The sequence below is a fragment of the Perca flavescens genome, chromosome 15, assembly GCF_004354835.1.
Source record: "Perca flavescens isolate YP-PL-M2 chromosome 15, PFLA_1.0, whole genome shotgun sequence".
NCBI classification, from domain to species: domain Eukaryota; kingdom Metazoa; phylum Chordata; class Actinopteri; order Perciformes; family Percidae; genus Perca; species Perca flavescens.
In genome coordinates, this window is record NC_041345.1 from 19,683,441 (window position 1) to 19,706,691 (window position 23,251).

Genomic DNA, 23,251 nt, shown 5'->3' on the forward strand with positions numbered 1-23,251 from the left:
CTACTGAAAAAGTTTCAAAAGGGCACAGTCAAAGTTACTACAAAAACATGTCAAAGTGTAAACTGTACTGGAAATGAAATCAGGCTCAACAGATTTGAGACTAACAACTGAATGCACTTGAATTTAAGGACTGTATTGAACTTATTTGGGTGGGGAGGGAGGTTGAATCTTATATTTAGTTGGCTATTTTTAATAGACTTACAATAAAAATAAACACTCTTTCCCTAATACCTGGAAATAAAATTCTAACAAACACAAAAACGTTGGGAATATTCAAGCCATTCTCTATTTCTAAATTAAGAGCTGCTAAATAAATAGGTTTTTTTGGCCACCAAATGAGTGAATCAGGCTCAAGCGGCACAGTTATCTATCCTGTTTTTTTTTTTTTACAATTAATCTTACATGGGAAGAATGAAATAAAATAGAATCTGGGATGAGAAAAAGTCAGACTCTTGCCTGCACTCAAAAATTTCAGACCATCTAACCTTTCAGAAAAAAAAAGACAATAAATACGGATCAGATTATGCTATACTAGTTCATACAGCGTGTTGTGCGACCAGTCAAAAAGCGACAGTATTCGTAGTTGTTCTGAGCAGCCAGATTCAAAGGCAAAGTGAAAAGCTGTCTGTCTGTCATAGAGAGGGGCGAGACACCATATTGCTTACATATGGAGATACCGGCGTACGTTGCATGCACTTGGTCAATCGCATTAAAAGTGACAGACATAGTTGAATAATTTAAAAAGAGCGCTTAAGAGAGAGATCCAACTCTGGCTCCTTTCTCACCTCCGCACAGTTGGCCAATCACAACGTTATGTGACCGTGATTATCGGACCGTCTGTATCAGAAAAAAACTTTGACATCGAAAAAGTGGTGGTGGGGTTATTCTGAAGCTATTTGACCATTCAACAAGCACTTCTGATGGAGTACACTGGCAGCTTAACCCCCCCCTTTTTTCTTAACTCCTCTACCCCTTAATAATTTTCATACAGTCCCTAAGTTTTACAGCGATGATGTCCTGATGCATACAAACAAAATAAATCATCATCCTTGTACTCTGACTCTACAAATATCTTAAACTGTAAAGTCTTTGTTTAAACCCAAATAAAAAAAGCTTCTCTAAGACATCAACTGTGAAAAGTTGCAAGTACAACATTAATAGTAGTCAAATAGTGCATCTGATCTCTAAAGCATGTAATATATCTTTCACATTAGACATTATGTAGGCTTACAGACTTATCACTCATGATCATGAATGACAAGCAGAACTGTAGCACTGATCTACTTAATGTGATCTATAAGCAGAAACTAAGTGAAAACACAAGAGACAAGTTTTGATTCATGATTCATTTTCCATCTCACGCGTCATACATACATGTTCTGTACATGTGCCCCAAAAGCCTACTGGCTCATCAAATATCAAAATCTGCATTTACACACAAATAATATACACTTCATCACTTTATAGGCAGTGACAAATAAAACTTAAATATATTGTTGATGTAAACAAAAAACATTAAATAATTAAAATGGCACATGTACTTTCACAAGAATGTCACATTCTAGGATGCATAGTTTTATGAAAATATAATGATCTCACACACACACACACACTAATCACCACACTAACACACTATGCGAAAAAAGTGACACACACACACACACACACACACACACACACACACACACACACACACACACACACACACACACACACACACACACACACACACACACACACACACACACACACACACACACACACACACACACACACACACACAGTGCAATACAATGCTAGAATTAAAAAGCCACTGATGAAGAGTCCAGTGTATGCGTATCAATGAACACACAATCTAAAAAGAGGGACAGGTCGCAGAATTGCCAACAATGAGCACCTGAAGGTTTCAGAAAGCAAAATGTAAGACTTTTCATGCTTTGTGGAAAAGGTTAAGGGCCAACAAAAAGTCTTCCAATAACTTAAATACGTTGTTCAAGAAAAACAGGCCATCAGGAATTCAGATGTAAAAGAACATTTTGTACAAAGTTCCACAAAAGGGTGGCCAAATTATTCCCAATGGGCCTTTTTTCTAGCAGACATGTTGACTTGTCAAAGCAGGAAAAGCAAAGGTGCATTTCATTCTGTTAACAATGGCTCCATGTTCCATTTAAGTGCATCAGTAAACCCTGTCGGTGAGCAAGCGTGCATGGTGGCAGGACCCTGAAATTAGGAACGCTAAATGGAGTGCAGCCCCTTATAAATATAATACAAATTATTTATTACACCTGTGGTTTTCCTGCTATGTCATGTCAAAATGCCTGCAGTTAAAATGCCATTTATGGAGTTTTTAGGAGTTTAAAAGTGATATTGTATAGTTCTCTTTCGACCATAAAATAAAATGAATGATATTCCTATCATATTGTACAAGCCAGTACAGTACCTTTTGCTGGAAGACACATAATGTGGTGATGGGGACTGTTACAGACAATTTCAAGATCTGTTTTCACTTTACAGCCAAATGTATGTGGACACCCCTGTGGCCATTTAGTTCAAATGAAGGAATATCTAATGCTACAGCATGCTATGAGATTTTATCTAATAGCGTGCTTCCAACAACAGTTTATGGAAGACCCTTTCCTTTTTCAATACGGTGCTTTCCCCGTGCACAAAGCCAGATCTATAAAAACATGGATTTCCCAGTTAGGCTTCAGAAAAACTTGACTGGCCTTCACAGAGCCCTGACCTCAACCCCATCCAACACCTTTTTTGGATAAACTGGAGTTCAGACTGTGAGCCAGACCTGATCACTCAACATCAGTGGCCGATCTCCCTTATGCTCTTGTGCCAGGTTCCAATATCTGATGGAAACCCTGTGGTTTTGGAATGACATGTTCAACAATTGCATATGGGTGTACTGTCCATGTGTCCACATACAGTGTGGACATATAGTGCAACAGGGCAAATTGAAATACCTGCCTGGACACTGTGACACCATATATGGTGACTTTATCGGCATATAGGCACGCTTTCTGATTCACAGCTGGAGACTTCCTATTCATTTAAAACTAGGTGAGGCTAGGTAAAGTCTGTTTTAAGGTGGAATTTTCCCAATAGGTCCCTGCAGATACTCTGATTGGACGTTTTGACCCCTAAGCACAGAAGGAGAAATGTTCATTAAATTGAATTAAAGTTTTATCCCATCCTGTTCAGGCCTGTAAATGTAGGTATGAACGGAGAGCTTCTCTGACAGACAGGGCTTATGCTAGTTTAGGTCATCATAGATACTGGAAATAGAAGGTGCTGAGAGTTTGGGCCTCTTTTTTTTGGTCGAAAAGCTGATATTACTCTGAGAGCTGCTGCTGCTGCTGCCGCCTCCTCCAGTCAGGCTTCCCCCTCCTCCCCTCCTCCTCCTCCTCCTCCTCCTCCTCCTCCTCCTCCTACTCCTCCTACTCCTCCTCCTCCTCCTCCTACTCCTCCTACTCCTCCTACTCCTCCTACTCCTACTACTACTACTCCTCCTCCTCCTACTACTCCACTGTTCAAACCGAGAGAAGTCCTCTTCTTTTTCTTGGGCCTCCTAGAATCTGAATGGTTGGTGCCTGTGAGAAGGACAGAAAATGTATCTATATAGACTTTACTTAATCAGGAAAACACATTGAGATCAAGATCTCATTTACATCATCAAGTGAGACTGGAGTACAAAATGAAAAATCAAACAAAAATACAATCAAATGAAAATAAGAAAGACAGCAGTATGCAGGCATAATTGGAAAAAAAAATTATAAAAGTCTTTCATACAAATAAGTTAAAAATGAAAACATTTAAAAACCCATTTATAAAAAAAAGTGCATTTTAAAATGACAGTCATGTTTCCATCCAATTGTCAAGCGAATTTTAAGCAAACTTTTAAAATGTTGCGAAAAAGAAGAAGAAAATGCAAATCAGAAGTGTTTTCATCAACTGGTTTAGAGCGAATAAACCAGACTACGCAAAGCGTAGTTTTGTCACAAGTTGACGTTGTGCATGGTTGTAGATAGCAAACCGGCTTGTTAATCAAAGAGTTCAGAAGCTAAGTTCTTTGGCTAAATGGAGAGAGGTAGCCTTGTACAAGTTGGCCACCTGTGCAGAATCCAGGGTTGTGGCAGAGACATTTGGTGTCAGCGAGACAACCGTTCACCGCTGTGTAGACGCAGGGCCATATAAGATTCAAGCTGCTGAACCAATTTGTCAATTTACCCGACATGGCTGAGGCACAGGCAATAGCACACCGCAACTCCACTACGCACCTTGTACCACAAGTGTACGGCGCGCTGGATGGGACCCATTTCCCGATCCTTCCCCCATCGGATGGATACCGGGACTATAGTCGTGTCAGATACATTTTCGCTACGTCACAACTTATTCGGCAAAGCTGTTGTTGTTTTTTTGGATAGGACATTCTGCGTTGAGGAATAAACCTCTACATATGTGCGCCCGCTCTGCCAACTGAGCTAACCTCGGCCACGTGTTAAAACTTTTTTGAGAATTTGAGGACGTTTTTCCACATTTTGCCGTTTCCATCAACATTTTCTATGACTGTACTATGTAAAACAGTCACAGTAAAGTGAATGAGGTCTCTATTCAAAAATTTGAATCGACCCACTGGTATTAGTGCATCCAATTTTAGATTACTCTGTAAATGATTCCAGAGAAATGGGGCAACATATCTAAAAGCTGTCTTTTCAAGATTACTTTTTACTGGAGGGACAGAAAGTGTAAGCCAATCCTGAGAAGGGTGTATCAACGGTCTGTACGTTTTATCAAAACAAATACTTTCAGTGTAATGCTCGTTACTTCCTTACTGGCTTTAGATGAGGCCGAGTCACTGGGTGAAATATCAGGGGAGTCTTCCCACTGCAGGCGGCTCATCAGGGTCGGTCCATCTGGAATGTCAAAGCTGTCGCTCTCCACCACAGCGTCTGCATCAGGCAGCGTTGGCCTGTTACATGGAACCCAGACAGAGATACTGACTGGTTAGACTGGTGAGGACAAAACTCGGTGATTAAAAAGGTCTATATATTTGTAATATCATTGCTAAACTAAATGCAGTCGCTACAGCGTAGAGCCAATGATCTGTATCAGTGACTCATCAATCATCAGGCTAGCTTAAAGCACCAAACACCTACTTGCCATGTTTCAACAAAAGCTCCTCACCTACTTGCATTTTTAATCACCATCTTAACATTATTGACACTTTCTCAAAAAATATATAAAAGGGATGTAACCCCCCAAGGGATGTTCACCTGAGTGGTTCTCAGGCCAATATGATACGCTCCCTCTCTGGGAGAAGGATTCAGAGGCTGTGCATTACATTCATTTGGTTTATTATTTAACTAATATAACTTTATTAAACTCTTTAATTAACTATTTTTTCTCTTTATCTGTCTATTTAGTTATTGTTATCTTTTTATGCCTTTTTTGTCTTTTGCCCTCTTACCAATTGCTTAATTAATTAATAATTATTAACGTAGATATTTATTGTTGTCTGGCTGAACTGTTTTTGTGAAAAAAATTTGGGATGCTGTGTACATACATGTTGTTCACTTGTATCATATATACAGAGACTTTGATGAAGCGGTCTATAATATCATCACCTTTGATTTTCTTTTTGTTATTGGACCACCGGGTTCCTAATGGTGAATATCAGCATGTTTGACTTCAGTAGAAACAAAGTCTGAACTGCTAAACATGTTACAACTACACAGCAAGACATCAACGTCAGTACACACGTTTTATTTTTGTGATAAACCAGAGTCTTGTTAATGTAATTTAACCAACATTTCAAACATGTGTTAGTATGAAATGATGAAAGAATATACCAATCAAGATTTTAAAAAGCTTGAAATATGATATATATTAGGGGTGCAGTCTTCAGAAGATGTCATGATTCAAAATCGATTTTCGATTCAAAAATGATTCTCGATTTAAAAAACAATTCACAGTATGTAAATGTGGTTACTTTTCCCATGTGATTGCGTAGACATACAAAAAAAAAAAAAAAAATGTAAATTAAAAAAAATATATATATATTAATCGATTTTTGGAATGCTGTGAATCGATTTTGAATCGGTAGAGCTTGAATCGTGATACTAATGTGAATAGATTTTTTTCGGTGTGAAAATTAGTATTTACTACATTGACCAGCAGCACTATATCAATCAGCAAACACCTGCACCATAAAAGGGTCACAACAGTCATGCAATTGCAATATTAATTTTGTTAAGTACACAGAGGGTGGGGGGGGTGGTGGAACACTCACGCGGACGGCCCCAGAAGGAACAGCCTGACGGCCCTCCTCTGTTCGTCCGTGTGCTGGGGACATCGATGAGACCTGGCGGGACACAAGGTGGCATTATACACCCCTGACACATTCACTTCTCGCATCACCCTGCCTGCATACACACAGCCACAGGGGAGGGAGGTGGGATGGACGGACTGCTGCAGACACAATCAGTGACCAATCAGCTAGGGAAGAGCAGCAATGCGGTGTTAAACGTTATGAAATGTTACTGTAGACGTTGGTCACTGACAGGGTCCTCCATGGTCTAATTAAAAATATCTCAAATCTAGCTCTTTGAAGTCAATCACTGGTCGAGAAAAACTTTAAACAATGAAATGCAAGGAGTTGCCACTTGTGTCCCCAAGTTAGTCCAAACATACATGTTTTCATAAATACATGGATGAAGTCATTTAGTTTTCATGACAAAGTTTCACCGAAAGGACATAAAGACACTGACCTCAGCATTTGGATTAAATAACATGGCAACACCAACATAAGGCCGGGTGTCACGGTACCTGAAACTACCCTGCAGTATTCCAGATATCAGGACCACAAAAGCTGTTCAGTTTAAAGAAGGTCTCATCGCTAGCTGTATTGTGTAGCAAGTGCCGGTGGATTATACAGTAATTACCTGGTACACATCTTCTTGGTGTGCTCAGAGATCACCCCACATTGCTGTAGAACCAAACACAACATGTTTAATTAAAAACAACAGAGCAGCAAAAATGACAGTTTATCCAGAGAAATGAGACCGTAAAAGAGCACTAAGCTTGGGTGCATTCATGCAGGCTACGCACCGATGTTAAAAGGGATCGGACTTCATCGGGGCCTAAAGTTTCATAACTGATGCCAGTGTTATAGTTGTACTGAAACGAAATACAGACCAAGAACCGGTATTAATACTTTGAACAGACATTCCATACAAGATGAAACAAAGGAACAAAGGAGGATTTGTCACCTTGTAAGGCTCTGAACTGACGCTGCTCCCAAGCTCACCTGGTGGGGGGACACAACTGTTTATCCTCTTTATTTTTACCACATGCACCAATAAAACTATTAAAACATCATCAAAATTGGACATTAAGTCATAATAAAGAGGCTTTCCAACCACATCAACTTATAAACTTGAAAACTAGCTTGCAGCTAATCAGATATTATTTGCTCCTCCCTTGTAAATAGAAAACCTCCTGCAAGTGCTTGATCCATTGAACCACAATTTTTTTGTTTTTACACTTCGGTTTTGCAGGTTAATGTCAAACTATTATAGACTATTATACTACACAAATGCCAACAATAATCAAATAAATTGTTCAATATATTATTGCACATCGTTACTTTGCTATGCACCATGATTCGCATACAAATCCCAAAGGTCGGCTGAATGTTTGCTAAACTAAAGTGTTTGTATATTCACCCAATTATTGCATTGTGCTGACATTGAGAGGACTGGGTCCAGCCCAGAATCCTTTCAAACATTTACACCACCTTAGAAAGGAATGGCATGGACAAAAACGTCACCAATACACAAAAAGATAGACACCTGATAGACTCACCATTTTTGTGTTTTAGAGATTTGGGTCTTCTTGGGGAATTTTGATTCTGCAAAAAGAAAACCACTCAGATTAGATTAAACTCATTATACATATTAAAACATATTATTCATACAATTGACTCTAATGTAGTCTGCAAAAGAGGAAACAAATGCAAAAAAATACCTTATCTGACTTTCTCTTTTTGGCTGTGACATGGAAATAAGAAGTTTGTTTGTTATGTGAAAGCAATCTGAAGTTTTACTTAATTATTCACTCAGCACAGTAAAAATGAAGGGTGAACTATTTTTAAATGCTCACCTTTTTTTTCTGCACCGTACGACCAGTCGTTATCATTGAGGTCATCATTATCTTCCTGATCACTCTCTGATTTGCTCATGTTATTGTTGCTGGCTAGTCTGTTAAAAGGTAAAACCCCCAACAACCATCAAACAATCTGATCAGATGTTCAAACCCATTTCGGATCACTACAACAATCAGTCCTTTACTGACAGACCTGCGGTTGGCGATGCGACTGCTGTTGCGTCCCATGCCGAGACATTTCTCCAAGTGCGGGGCGAAGCGAGAAGCTGCTATCAATCTTTTGCAGTTCGGGCATTCACACTCTTTGTTTTTCCACTGATTGTACACCTGGCCAAATATGTCAACACCTGGCTGATCCACTATTTCTGGGAGAGGGATTAAAAAGGCACATATGCTATAAAGAAACACACCAAAGAAAATGAGAAGACAAATAGACCAAAAACAAAACTGGAAGCCATGGCACCAACCAAACTCCTTCATGCTCTCTTGGTCCGTTTCATCCAAGAAAAAATAGCCCTGTTTCACAGCACGGTGAACCTCGAAACACAGGCCCAAACAGGCATCTTCCACCAGCTCAGAGTAGATGTCATGGACCAAGGCCTATAATAAGATCATGTTAAAACAAATTCAAACTGGATGCCACGAAGAAACAGATGAAAGACATACCACTGGTCTGCAGGTGACAGTTAAAAATTACATTTATTACAAATAAATAAATAAATAAATAAATAAATAAATATATATATATATATATATATATATATATAAATAAATAAATATATATTTTCACTCACCTCCAGCCTGGTGTTGTCTGGGCCTGACAGGGGCATATCCTCCATTTTCATTTGAAAATCTGTATGGGAAATCTTGATAGCAAGGTAATGAGATGTTGACCTGAGGATTTTGAACAAAAAAACAAAACAATTCACAATCATTAGATGGTGATAGCCATGGTCAACGGGTAACAGATTAAAGAGAGAGACAAATGTAATCTGTCATCAAGAGCTAGGTTTATGAATCAAACTGATAATTAAAAATACTTACTTTTAAAAGAGTTATGGACACTTGTTGCATATATATATTCATTCTGTTGAAGTGAAGAAAATATATAAATTCATGGATAAGATAAGCCGTTATTGAAGAAATAAGGACAGATGAAAACAGAAAGTAAGTTGAAACTATACAAGAGTAATTTATGACAACATTATAGTAGTAAAGTTAATAGCAGCAAAGTCAGGAAGTCTAGTATATGTACCCAGTGTACATCAGACTAATATATATGATATAATGATACTTAGTGTTTGTCTGTATAGTATATAATGTAATAAAACAGTATCACATATTACAATATAGAATAACATAGCACTGTATAATATGTATGGGATATGAGATGCAATATAAAGAGTATCAAACATAGTGTAGCGTATGGTATAAACTATACTACTCTATAATACTAGCTGTACACGTGTCAGATGTTGGGTGTTAAGTTAAGCTATATAGCTACGTCTTAAATTATTCTATAATATAAATAATAATAATAATAATAATATAATTAAATATTATCTGACACGTGTCAGATGTTGGGCGTTAAGTTAAGCTATATGGATGTCTTAAATTATTCTATAATATAAATAATAATAATAATAATATAATTAAATATTATCTGACACGTGTCAGATGTTGGGCGTTAAGTTAAGCTATATCGCTACGTCTTAAATTATTCTATAATATAAATAATAATAATAATAATAATAATAATAATAATAATAATATAATTAAATATTATCTGACACGTGTCAGATGTTGGGCGTTAAGTTAAGCTATATAGCTACGTCTTAAATTATTAAACATTGGAGGAAACATCCATCCCATAACAATAAGTAACTACAATTTCAGATCACGCATCCTAAGTCTAGACATATAGTTACAGTTACAGCAATATCATGATTGACATTTAATTAGATACAGCTTACAGTAATAAGTATATTTTTTAATTAATATAGTGCAACTGGACTCTAACATTAACGTTACATCTCCCTATCCCTAATCAAGGCAAGATGCGTCTTTATTTACAGACACTGCGAGACACTTAATGACTACATTTAAACATAAAACACCCATCTGAACAACCACGCCAACTCTAGCTAACGTTAGTAGGGGAAAAGGCCAAACAAACGCAGGTAATGGCAGTTGTATGCAAACTAACGTGAACACTGCTGAACGTCAACTAACATGACTTTTTAGTGTTATCGTTTGCTAGCTAGCCTTGCTATTCTATTAGCTAGCTAGTTAGGAGAAGGAGACGCGTTTGTGGCATATTTATGTGAAATACTCGGATACAATGTAGTGACGTTATGTTACCCTGTCATGCCGAAAACTCAGCCTGAAACTGGCAGTTTCTCTGAGGGAGGCAGCAACATTACCGTGTCAGTCATCATAACAAAATATGTTAATAACAAGCCTGGTCCCCAGCTACATCCATCCTTTTATCGCCGGTGAAACAAAACACCTCGTTTAGATTGTTTGTTGTCGCAGGTGTCGGTTAAATGAACGCTCCCAGCCCGCTGGACACAGAGCAGGCCAACAGAGAAGGACCGAACCGACCGAACATAAAAAAAATAGAACTACTGACTTCCGGGTTTAACCTTAACAATAAAAGCCTTGCTTCCGAGGATGAGAGCTGTCAAATTACTCATTTTATTTTACGTTGATAAAAGTAGCAATATCACTATGTAAAAAATACCCTGTTACAAGTAAAAATATAATAATAAAAAGTATAATTTGACTTAAGCAGAAAATATTTCAGCAAAATGTACTGTTATAATATCATATTTGAATAATGGGTAACGCTTTAGGAATAGTGTTACTAAAGCATTAACGCACAATTAGTATTTTAATGTTACAGCTGGTGGAGGTAACTATTCCGTCTTGTGTGACGCAGCTAAGGCCCTATGGATGATTTTATTTTGAAGGTACAAACAGCATTTTTCCGGGACGCAGGTTCATCTACTTAAGACATTAATAAATGAACATGATATTTTTGCTCGTTTTCTGTGATCACATAGTTGTGCCTGAGCGGTTGAATGAGGTCATCTGTAACAACAATATGCACTTTATGGCCAAAAATATGTGGACACCGCAGAACCAGCAGCCCCTGTATCAACTGGCTCATGCTTGATTTTTGAAAATTGGGAGTTTGCAACACAATAAAAGTCCTGCTTTATTTTCTGATCTGGTCTTGGTGTTTTTGTTAAATTTTTGTTTAGTTTTAAATCCTTCATTATTTTTAGTTTAGTGCCTATAGTTGCATATTACTTAATTATATGTTTCCCAACCTGGGGCCAGTAGCTCATATTTAGGCCTCCTAGAAGGTTAATGTGGCCATACAAACTGCTGGAAGCACATTAGGTCCGTGGCAAATGATTATATTTATTATGGATTAATCTGTTGATTATCTTCTCAATTAATTTACATTTAACCTATAAAATACCCCAAAATAGTCAAAAATGCCCATTATGACTATCCTTAGCAAAAGTCAAGCGATTCAAATTGTTTTGTCCAATTGACAGTCCAGTTTTTAATGATTTAACACAGAGCATAGCCAGAAATTGTAACATTTTAGAAGCTGGAACTAGTGAATTTTGGTTATTTGTGCTTGATAAATGACTTAAATAATTATCTTTTCAAAAATTGTTCCAGAATCCTTTTTCTTTTGATCAACTAATAGTTGCAGCTCCGAAGCATACTGTGTAAAATATAATTGTATGATGTATTACAATTCTCCTTCGTTGGAACAGCCCCAGACCAAACGTACACCTGCAGGGGTGTCAACAGTGTATTTCTTCCTACACATCACTGTTCTGATCCACGTCTTGTCTGCTTGTGTAGGGCCAATACAGAACACACTCTAACTGTTAAAGATCATTTTTATTTGCCCAAATACTGGAACTACAAGGACATAAGAACACCCTCAGCTATAGAAAACATCAAATTTTGTCAAATGACCAGCAGTACAAACTTGTAAAGCTTTGCTGTCTTAGATATCTCTATAAACCAACATAAGGGAGAGAAGAGACAACTAAAACAGGTGAATTAAATCAAAGTCTCTCCCCCGTGAGTGAAAAACTCACTAGCCTCAGAAATCACAGATGAGGGTTTGCCAAATTAAAGCACTAATAAAACAATAAGCACTCGATACAAAAACAGTATTTACAGGAAAAATTACAAGTTTTTAACCCCAATTCCTCTGGCAACTCAGTTCCCCAAATCCCTTTTACAAACTCCCATATACCAATATCAGCAATCACTTTTCTTGTTCCCTCCCCAAATCATTTAAATAGTCCATGCTGGTTTTAGTTTCAGACAGTAATGAGATTCCAAATGGTCAAAACCAGTTAATTTCTAACAGGTTGTTAATATTTGCCATGTACCCATCCGTCTGTGGACCCAAAATGACAGTCATGGAAGTCTTGTCATTAGTCTGTTTTCAGGTAACCAGTGACACAACAGTGTCGAGCAGAAAAAGTACTAAAGAAAGAAATGTAAAGATTTAACAATATCTACATTCGTTGGTATGACGTCCCCACACAGGCACAAACCAGCCTGCTGCAGTCACGTCACGGTATGCAACAAAACAGTAAAAACGGCACACATTAAAGCAAAGAAACACACACTCACACCCTCATATATACACAGTTCTGTGCATGCATGCACACAAACTCACACAGAGGGACAGATTTACAATAAGTGCACACTTTTTTGGGATTAAGCATCAGACTAAAACCCATATGGATTACAGTCAAAATACCAATTAAAAATTCAAAACAAAAAAACTTGACCATTCAGTTTGACATCCAAAAAAAAAAAGAATCCAGAACACAACTGCTCACAATTAACAATTCAAATAAACCGTAAACATAAAACAACGGTTCAGAAAAGAAACATACACCAACTGTATGACATATTCTTTAAAAACACAGAATCTGAATGAGCTCTACATGTGGAAAACAAGTATCCCTTCAAATAAACACTTTGTATTACTGTCAGGCCAGAATTAACTGAGTCAAACGGAACTATATCAGGCTGATGGATTAATGTGTACGAGACATGTCAGTTAACTTTGATAAATGACACCTTTCAATGACAGACACATGGCAATGGATCATAAAGTACCTATAAAATATTCACCTTTCTTAAACCTTTTTTTTGTTTTACATCTCTGAAGCACAGTGGATACAATCAGGCTTTATTAACACTCAAATCAAAAAAAATTTACTGCATGAGCATTGACTGGTGCGGACAGTTTCTTTATAAGTTGAATGGAGATATCACGCTAAATGAAAAGCGTGACCAGTAAATACAGCTGTATCTGGAGGCACCAACAACTTCTTTTGTATTAAAAACTACATTGTGAAGATAAAGAAACATGCCAAATAAATTGAAAAAAGCTACCATTCAAGGGGAATTATACAAGCATATTTTCAAGGCACAGAATAGTCTGCAGACTACAGTAAGGTCAATCTTTTAAAAAAAAAAAAAAAAAAAAAAAAAAAAAGTTAATATGGCACAGCTGTAAATCTGCTTAGAGCAGGCTGTGTTGGTGCAAGAAGCGCATTAGTGAGGTTAAATCCAATAGAGAATTTGTGGCAGATCTTGAAAACAGCCACTATAAACGGGCGGTTCCGCGAAAAGAAACGGGGAAATGCAGTGTCCACATGTGCCTGATGGACTCAATTGTTGTACGTTTTTTAAACTTGCACTTAAATTTAGATACTGTAGATATTTATATTTACTTGGAAAATAACAGGAACATTTGCTGAGCTTGTGTCCGTTTCAGTTTTTGTGTTAAAATGTCTGCTACACTTCAAACAAACCAGACATCACAACTGGTTGTGGGCAGGTTTCCTCTCAATTAGAAAGCATTAAAGTAAATTCCCCCTAAATGTTGCAGTACAAGCTCTAATTTTATGTTAATGAGCATCCACTTTGGTTTAACGTCTTAAAACAATAAACATGAAAAAGTCCAAGTGGGGGTGAATACTTTATATAGGCACTGTTATCTTTTAAATGAGAACATGGGTAAGTAACAACTGAAATTTTCCAGCAACAAAAAGACATTCAAAATGGCTTGATTTTTTTCCTGAAAAAAATACCAACTCTTTAAGAACCAAATGATAAAATCTACATCATAAATTGAGAGTACAGAACAATGTGACAATGCTCTGGGAAAAATAATATTTAAAAAAGGAAACATTCTGAAGAGTGCAATTTTCCAGTACCCTGCACACCCCCCCTTTCCCCTCTCGCTCCCTAAAGTGATCCACCATACTGTTCTTTGGCTCTATGAAGCCCGTTCACAACTCATGCCGACTGTCTTCAACTAATTACCAGAGTCATAAAATAAACACTGGAAGGTTATGAATTACCATCAACATTAAAACTCTAACCTTAAACCATTGAACCTGCAAGTCAGGACTGAAACTGGCGGCAGAAGTTCATGACATCACCAAACCAGCGGGATGCCGTTTTTGGCATAACGTCAGCGGCCCGTGTTGTGAGATGATCATTAAACCGGGGAGGGAATGAAACAGATTTTGGACATAAGGGCAGGGTCCCTCCAGGAGGAGATCACCAATGCAGCGACATAAAGTGGACGAGTGTGAAGTGGATGAGGCGATGCAGGGACTCCCTCCGGTGGTGGGAGGAGGAGAGTGGGGTTGGCACAGTGGCAGAGCTCCCTCGACTCTTGGCTCAGCTCAGCGCTGCTCAGTTTGTCTCACGTAGAAGGCGGCCAGTTTCAGTCCGAATCAGAGTCCGACGACCCCTCTGAATTTGATTCGCTGCTGCTGTCCTCCGACTTGTTCTCCTTGTCTTCCGCCTCGTCGTCATCGTCATCATCCTCGTCCTTCTTCAAGCAAACAATACATATTTTGTTTTTAAATATAAATATATATTTAGCACAGTCAACTTGCATTTCTTTTCTTCTTATCTCTGCGTACTACTCACATCATCATCGTCGTCGTCATCGTCGTCGTCGTCATCATCCTCACTGGATGAGTCTGCCTCAGAGGAAGCCTTCTCACGATCATCATCATCATCGTCGTCCTCGTCCTCCTCCTCCTCCGTGTCCTGTGGGATGAGAGATTTTCATCATCATTCATTAGATCAATACAGCTGATTTATGAGACAAGAAAAAGAATGAGAGTCTGCACTTACGGATTTCTTGACCTTTGCCTTGGGGCCTCCTGGTTTGGCTGGAGTTCTCCTTTTCTGAAACGTCAAGTAGGTAAACAGTTTTAAAACATGCCAACTTCAGAAAGCTTAAAACATTACAGAGCTACAATACAATTTCTAATCCAGTTTGTGACAGCACAGTGCTTAGCGTGACGTGAAATAACTGACTTACTTGTGAATTATATTCTTTGTAAGTGTTTCTCTCTTGTGAAGACAGGCTCTGTGGAAGAATTAAAAATGCATGTTAGATAAGTCAAGTGTCCAACATTCGCATTGACAAAATGTCCTCCTCCTCAAACAACCACTTCTTACAGCAAGCCACTGTTCCAGTTGGACTTTGTACTGTCTCTGCTTCTCCTCTGCAATCTTCTTGTAGCGGTCCTTCTCCTTCAGCGTTAACCTCTGCCAGCGGCTGCCAATCTCGGTCATCCGCTCTTTCATCGGGAGGTGATTCAGCTCTCCGTTGGACAGCATCTCCTGAGAGAACTTCTGATATCCGTTTCTAGACAGTCAGAGGGAAAAATCACAACTTTAGGGTTTCAATGGAATACACAGAACAGGCAACGCAGACAAGTTGGAACGTGACAGACTTACGATGGAGGTTTCTTGGGTTCACCCTCAAACTTCATCTTCTTCCCTGAGGCAACGGCAGTGGCAGGCGAGCGCATCTCACACAGGTCTCTCTGTTGAGAAGAGTGGAGTCAACGGTTAGCCCTCACGGATACTGTAAACAGAGTTCTACTGGACATGGTCAGTGAATTATCACTAACCTCGTATCTTTTCTGGTCTTCTGCTGCCTTTTTGATCCACATAATTTTCTCTTTTTTCTCCATGGTGCTCCAGGTTGCTTCCATTGCTTTCTGTGCCTTTGGCCGGTCACTCTGCAAAACACAAGTTCACATTAAAAACACTTGTAGAGATTATTTTATGTATAATTTCCAGCACTTAGTCAGCTATAAAATTATACAGATGTAGTTCATTACTAATAGTGTGACTGTTCTAACCCTAACCCTGTGTACCATTAAGCTCTTTAAACCTTTGAAAGATTCTACATATTTACATCAGGACACTCTGTTTCAACTTCATTTAGAAGAGAAAATATATAGATGTATTCAAAAGTTCCAATACCTTCACTTCTGTTACTTATTATTACTCCACTTTTATTCTAGTGTTATCTGCCATGATTTGATGTCTGAGGCTGAGTAACGAGACTTGGTGGTGAAAAGGTAAACACTGTACACAAATTAAATGTATTCCAAGTGTTTAACCTTTTAAAGCATGAGCATATCCCTCGGTTTTTTTAGGACATTCTTTTAATACATCTACGTTTAGTATCACCCTTTAAACTAGTGTTTATAGTGTAACATTTGTGTTCTTGAGACTAGGAGTGATGCATACCTTAAATCTGGCCAGGTAGTCTCCGATGACACTCTGCTGCCAGATGTCCTGTGCAGTCTTGGGTGGGTCTGGCAGACGACTACGATCCTCCTTCTCCTTCTTCTCTGACTCTGCCTTTAGGACCGTTTCTAGGCGTTTATACTTCTCCTAAACAACAAAAAGATCATTAGGACATTTATTTAGAAAATTATAAATAATTATATAAATAAAATGTTTTTTTTTTGGAATCCACTCTATTGATCTTACATTCATTTTACAGTATAATGTTACACTACCTTCTTCTTATCCGGCAGCTCATTCCACATGCGGGCCAGGAGTCTTGTGAGCTCACTGTCAGAAAGATCTGGCCGCTCCGCCTGCAGTTTGGGACGCTTCTCCTCAGAGAAGATGAACATGGCTGAAATTGGCCTTTTGGGTTTCTCTGGATTGACCTGCAGGTTATGGAGAAAGGGAATATCAGACAACACAAGTAACTTTTTGAATACCGATACAATTTTGAACTTTTACTGTTTAATAGTATGAAGAATCAAACATGTAGCGAATGGGACTTGAGCTTAACGTGCTACACTTGTAGTCTAATTTCTATGGATAAAATAAAATTGCAGTGATTAATGTGGTAAACACAAAAATAAAAAAATATATCCAACACGGAAAAACACAGTTCAATCTGAGCAAATGTGAAGAGTGTATACTTGGTCTTACCTTTGCTCTAGAGGCCCTCTTTTTGGCGGCAGGACTGTTCGCTCCACCCTTCTTAAAACCTGATTTATCCTCAGACAAAACCCGGTTTTGCTCCTCCTCTGACAAAGACTACAGATGCATAGAGCAGAGAAAATACACATGAGAAGGTATTGCAGCAAGAAGTATAGCACACAAAAGGAGAACATTGATGGCTGCAACAAAAACATATGTTGTTGGAAGTAGAAACCAAAAATTAAGACTTACACTGAGAAATCTGTTCATATCAATTTCAAACTCCTTCTTCCTCTGAAAAAACAAATGTGACATTTTTAGATAAAATTCAAGTACTCCGTTTTACTTCTATTTTTTGATTATCTGACATGATTCGGAACTCACCTGTTCACAGCGTTTCTGGTAGGCGTCCTTCTCATTCTGCTTCAGAAGCTTCCACCGCTGGCTACACATAACCATGCGCTCTGTGCTGGGTACATCCTTCATGCTCGACATCAACTCGGCACAGAACATCGAGTAACCATTTCTGAAAGCACACATACATCATATTCAAATGATTTATTCACAGGTCAGTGACCTTCCAGCAGTATCATACAGCTGTGCCAACAGTGTATTTGAAGCAGTGACTCACGGAGGTGGTTTGTCAGGTCGGCCGTCAGATTTGTCTTTCAGGTGCCTCTCAGCCTTGGTCAGTGTGGACTTGACGATATCCCCTTGGGTCATGTTTAACTCTGGGTGCTGCTGGATGTACTCCCGCATGGTCTCCTAGAATATTGCAAACACAGTTAACCCTGAAAAAAAAGACTATGTCATCATTGCTCTTCATATTTCTACAGCCCTTGTATAGAAACAACAAAATCCCACACACCACTGTAGGCTTACCTCATACAGTTTCTGCTGCTCCAGGGACTTGGCGATCCATTTTAGTCTCTTCTTGTCAGACAGCTGTGTCCACTGTTTGCCAAGACTCTCCTTAATGTCTTTGGTGGTTGCCTGGTGTCAAACACAGAAAGTTAACATCAGTCCCATCATACATGCATTTTGTATGTTGTGTTGCGAACGCCTTAACTTACATCTGGGCGTGTCTTGAGGACGGCCTTCTTTTCATGGTTGTACCACAGCTGTTGCGGTGTCTTGGGCTTCTCTGGTGCATTTGAACCTTTCTTGGTCATGCTCTCCATAAGGTCCGGGTGTAGTTCTCTTCATTTATACAACAGTTAAGCACAATTATCCTCACCTTAAATATGCTGCAGGTGCAGACCTAATAGTCACAGTGCTAATAAGACGTAATTATGAATAATGGTAATAAGTAATCTTACCTGAACTTCATCATGCTGTGCACAAATGTTTCTTTGTCTCGTAAGAAGTCCTCAACATACTTTTTCTGTAGCCATGAAATGAAAACAAGGTTTCTGTTAGAAGTGAATGAGTTCAGAAAGAGAATCAAAATTTATTTTAGCTGCTCATCAGATGCTTTTAACCAACCTTTTTTTTGTCAGGTAGCTCCCTGTACTTCTTGGACAGGATTTTAGTTAGGTCTAGGTTGCTCATCTCAGGGTGCAACTTTGCGTATTTGGCCCTCTTTTCCATAAAGAACCGGAAGTATGGAGTTAATGGCTTCTTGGGGAAATCTGGATGTTTCTGTAAATCAGAGGATGTGGGTTGTGAAGTAAAAACTCTTATGAGTTGTATTCATAACTGCTACTTGTTCATTAGTCGAGTAAAATGTATGTTTTAACTAACCTTTATCTTTTTGCCCTTGTAAGGGTTCTTGATGTAGTCTTGGGCATCATATATGAGTTCTGTTAGAGTCCGGAATTTACGAATCTGTGGTTAAGGAAGACAAAAAATACTATTAAATAAAATCCAGACAACATTTGGCCTCTAACAGTCAACACTTAAACTGGCTTACCTCTTTGGAGACCTCTTGCCACTTCTGCTTACACATCTCTCCTGTGAAGGAGTTAAAGGCCACCTTCTGCCAGTCGAGGTGGGACTCTGATGTTTTGTATTTAGTCAGGTCTTTCTGAGGCAGAGCCAATTTCATGGACTCCAGGAGATTTAAGAGGTCATCCTGTGCCCATACTGTGATAACAAATAAAAAGAAAGGGAAAGAAAAAAGAAAAAAGGACACAAAAATTACAAATCTGCCTGCTAAATTACAAAACTAACTATACTATCCCTTTGTATGTCTGAAATGATGTAGATATTCTTCTCTGAAAAGAAAACCTTATTATATTCACTTTAAGGTATGTAATACTGGTGTTTCAGTGACTAAATCATACATTTCTGGTAGGTTTTATTGTCAAAGGGCGTCACCACTACAATTGCTACAGTAACCTGTAAAGTACATCAACACAATGTATTTTTATAGGCTTAATATACAAGGTTTTCATAATAGCAGATGTGTTGTTACTGTTAATTAATAAATGATTTCCATACTTGTCAAAATCCCACCTTGGTCTTGGGTGGTTGCCTCCATTTCTCCATTCATTGTGAGTGTATGGCCTTGTATCTACAAAAGCAACAAAACAAAAACATCTAACGTTAGTTATCAAACACATCAACTTTTATAGAGAAAACACACTGCAACCCATAGGTTCATACTTTGCTCCTACAACAAGCTGTGTTTTTAAAATAATGTTATGATAATGTTATTTTCATGAACATATTATTCATATAAACGTGATTTGTCTGTAATAAAAAAAGGTAAAACTGATGTTTTCAAGTGGTGGAATTTAAATTTGCCTCGACATAATGGTTTATGTTCATTACACCGCCCCTTAAACGTTTACGCTACATGGTGAGACATAGGCTATTGCTTGTGACGGCTTCAAATCTCAAATAACACTGCGGAGGGCTCAACTAGCACAGCTAGCAACGACAACAGGAATCTCCGTCGAGCAAATTTTGCTAGACGGAATTTAACGTATTGGTGCTGTCCTTTAGTCCGCGACCAAAGTATCGTGAATACAGGAGCGACCATTTCCTCGCCTGGTCCGCTCGGTAATGGAGGATTTTCTGTCGAACGGGAGGTTGGGGAGGATCCACGGAAGGAGGAAGCAAATGGACGTGGACGGACAGGCAGCTGTAGGCGACCAGCTGACCACGGACAGGGGATCTGCTTTCGGTCTCCAACAAGGGGGAATGGTGCTTGGAAGCACTGCAGCCAAATGCGCCACTCGGTAGAGGCGCCTCATCACCGATGGATGCGGATCTAGCTCCGCCATGCAACCCTATAATCTTCTCTTCAAATGTTTCCTCAGACTGAAGCGAGGAAGTCAATATAATATTCGATTACAGCTAATAAATGTGTTTCAAGAGCATTTACAGGCCGGTTTATTCAGGTTTCTGGCGTTTAATATTGAGATTTTAGTACAAAAACCAGTGCATTCTTCAGTGAGGCGTAGCCGAGCTGTGCTCCAATGATGGCGGCTGCTCGTTGTTCATAGTGTCCTTGATGGCCCCAGCTCACAGTGGTGTCCACGGTGTGACCTAGCTACATTAAAACCATCGATAACACCATTTATATAACTAAAAAGCTATTTTTACGTACATTTGGAACCGTTTAAAGATCGGATTTTCTTCAGTTTCAAGAAAATTACAACATATGGATGATTAAAAAAAATGGGAACTGACTGAGGCATTATGGCCAAGGGCAACTTAGTACGCCAAATGAAGCTGAAATTTGACTTTTCTCTAATATTTACAGCTATATCTTGAAAATGTTTTATCGTTTAATACAAAACGTTAAACTCATTCAACGTAATGACAATCTTCTGTTTCCTGGGGGTAGACCTGACTAACTTACCAACAAAAACATAAAAAAAACTGTTTTTAGCTACCGTACTATAGAAACAGAATCTCTGTTGTAACATTTAATATGAACCGTGTTTTGTAAAAACACTTTTTTTTTAACAAATTATCATGTCCGAGATAAATCGCATGGTGGTAGGTTGGAAGGACTTGCGGAGGCGCAGGAAGAAAATATTTTAACTGTCAAACATTACAGCCTGGAGCTTACTTTACGACATAGTTCATTTTAACGTTAGCTGTTAATGGTTTCGGCTACAATATTACGCGGTTAAACTGTACCTAAATTGTGAGGTAAACGCTCAAAAGAAACATTAACATCCGACGCTGAGTAGCTTCACTGGCGCGACAACAGCTCCAGGTCCGCCATGCTTCAGCTCTGCTCTAACGTTACAAGGAAACCTACCGTGACTAGGTCCAATGGCGCACTGCAAACACAGAAATACGGAGCTTAAACCTAAACCCAGGGCGTTGTAGAATCCTTTCCCTCGATCCAAAAGCGTATAAGCGAGAGCAAGAAGGCGGGTTCTCCGAGCTCGGTCGTCGGGGCAGGTTCTGGGCTAGTCAGTGAGAGAGAGAGGGGGAGAGAGAGGGCGAGTCTATGCACGGTGAGATATTAAACCGAGATCCCTGATGGCTAACCGAGAGAGGCGGCTGGTTGTTCCGCCAACAGCCGCATGGAGGTCTCGGTGCGGAAACCACCGTTAATTTCCCCACGCAAATACCCCGGTTGCAGCACAAATAGTAGAGTTTCGATGACGGAAATGCATACAAACGCATACAACAGTCGCTTGGTGTAAATGTAGGGTAAATACCACGTTTACCTCCGGGTTTACATCCAGTTTATCCCCCGCTGTAGAAGACAAGAAATTCGGCTATGGCCGACCTCGTTTGTACCCTGCCACAGCGGTCGGTTTATTTCGCTACTACAAAGAGGCTACCGACCGAGGTGCTTTATAAGTAAACAAAAGCAAACATTAAAAGGTAGATTTTGCGAGTTTTAGATGCGTATTCTGGATTGTTTATCACGCACTTTGACCGTGAAACCGAGCGGCTGTTTTGTTGGCTTACCTGTCTCTCGGCGTGAGCTTCGGTGTCGTTGTGGAGGAAGAAGGGGAGGGTTGAACGACAGCCAGCACTGCGCCGTCGGTCCTGGGCTCCAGTCCCCGCAGAGATGGTCCTTCCCCCCCGCCTCCATCTCACTCGCCGTCTCCCTCCACTCAACGCACAGCAGCTCCTCTCTCTCCATCCAACCAACCATTTCGCTACGCGGAGACATCCATTTTTTTCCGAACTTGCACCGTTGATTCTGAACCAGACCGAGCGATTCTTTTTTTACTCCCGTAGGCAGACATTCTGTCTGATCTCCAAACGAAGTTTGCAACCCGAATATTTTATCAGTAGTTTCGGAAAAAACAAAGTTGTGCCAGTGGTTAGTTAGTGCAACCATATCACATACAATATATATTTTTAAAGTTTATAATGTTAATTTAATAATGTCAGATTTCCACTTTAGATATATAGGCTACTATCTTAAAATGATTTAATGCAAGCCTCCATGTGTTTCACGTTGCTCGAATCCTCTTTTAGCAAATAGCAAGAGGCTGTTTGACAGCTTCATTTTGGCCCGGCATGTTGTTTCTTTCCAACTCCACCTTGTGTGTTTGTGGGCGGAACCTCCGGCCGTCCAATCCAGTCAGTCCGATTCAGGGAAAACAAATGATTTTCAGGCACTCGGCCTTGTTAAAATGTGCTGCGTTCTTTTGCTGTCGGAAATGTTGCCATCATTGCACAAGAGCATGCACAAACATGGAAGCTGATCTAGAATTTGACTATTTGAGTTTTCAAATAAACATACACTGTATAAAAACGACTTGTAGCCTACTTGTAATTTTTCACATTATGTTGTTGCACACAGAAAGCGTTTTTTTATTGCACACTG

General features: G+C 39.1%; 2 protein-coding genes across 14 annotated transcripts; both read right to left on the bottom strand.

The window, feature by feature from the left end:
• Positions 1-3,465: 3,465 nt before the first annotated feature.
• atxn7l3a (ataxin 7 like 3a) lies at positions 3,466-10,775 on the bottom strand (the record flags this gene model as incomplete). The annotated part of the gene is made up of 14 exons (XM_028600225.1): positions 10,534-10,775; positions 9,217-9,259; positions 8,967-9,066; positions 8,640-8,772; positions 8,366-8,537; positions 8,170-8,267; positions 8,035-8,057; positions 7,873-7,918; positions 7,278-7,315; positions 7,117-7,185; positions 6,951-6,994; positions 6,299-6,370; positions 4,842-4,978; positions 3,466-3,599 (listed from the first exon to the last, which is right to left on the bottom strand). Coding segments are annotated over exons 3-14 (1,017 nt in total), but the record flags the coding sequence as incomplete, so codon positions are not given.
• Positions 10,776-12,080: 1,305 nt separating this feature from the next.
• Positions 12,081-22,756, bottom strand: ubtf (upstream binding transcription factor). Of its 13 annotated transcripts, none has more exons than XM_028598810.1 (21): positions 22,381-22,756; positions 19,954-20,011; positions 19,409-19,581; positions 19,240-19,323; positions 18,982-19,137; positions 18,816-18,880; positions 18,570-18,696; positions 18,379-18,489; positions 18,128-18,261; positions 17,881-18,022; positions 17,749-17,790; positions 17,506-17,613; positions 17,079-17,234; positions 16,804-16,950; positions 16,176-16,286; positions 16,000-16,088; positions 15,718-15,907; positions 15,578-15,625; positions 15,388-15,441; positions 15,178-15,300; positions 12,081-15,079 (listed from the first exon to the last, which is right to left on the bottom strand). In XM_028598810.1, the coding sequence occupies exons 2-21, from the start codon at positions 19,988-19,990 to the stop codon at positions 14,969-14,971; spliced, it is 2,208 nt and encodes a 735-aa protein (XP_028454611.1). In that variant the 5' UTR covers positions 19,991-20,011; positions 22,381-22,756; the 3' UTR covers positions 12,081-14,968. The 13 variants fall into 13 exon arrangements, with proteins under 13 accessions (XP_028454611.1, XP_028454606.1, XP_028454613.1 ...); XM_028598805.1 differs by having other exon boundaries at positions 19,939-20,011; positions 22,381-22,751; XM_028598812.1 differs by lacking the exon at positions 22,381-22,756 and adding an exon at positions 22,134-22,317.
• Positions 22,757-23,251: the final 495 nt, after the last annotated feature.

Excerpts from the sequence above, each read along its gene's own strand:
- ubtf (XM_028598799.1), bottom strand. Across the intron at positions 18,490-18,569 it reads TCCTCAAGACACGCCCAGAT|GCAACCACCAAAGACATTAA; the intron begins GTAAGTTAAGGC and ends GTTTGACACCAG. Across the intron at positions 15,080-15,177 it reads ATGACGACGACGATGATGAT|AAGGACGAGGATGATGACGA; the intron begins GTGAGTAGTACG and ends GTTTGCTTGAAG.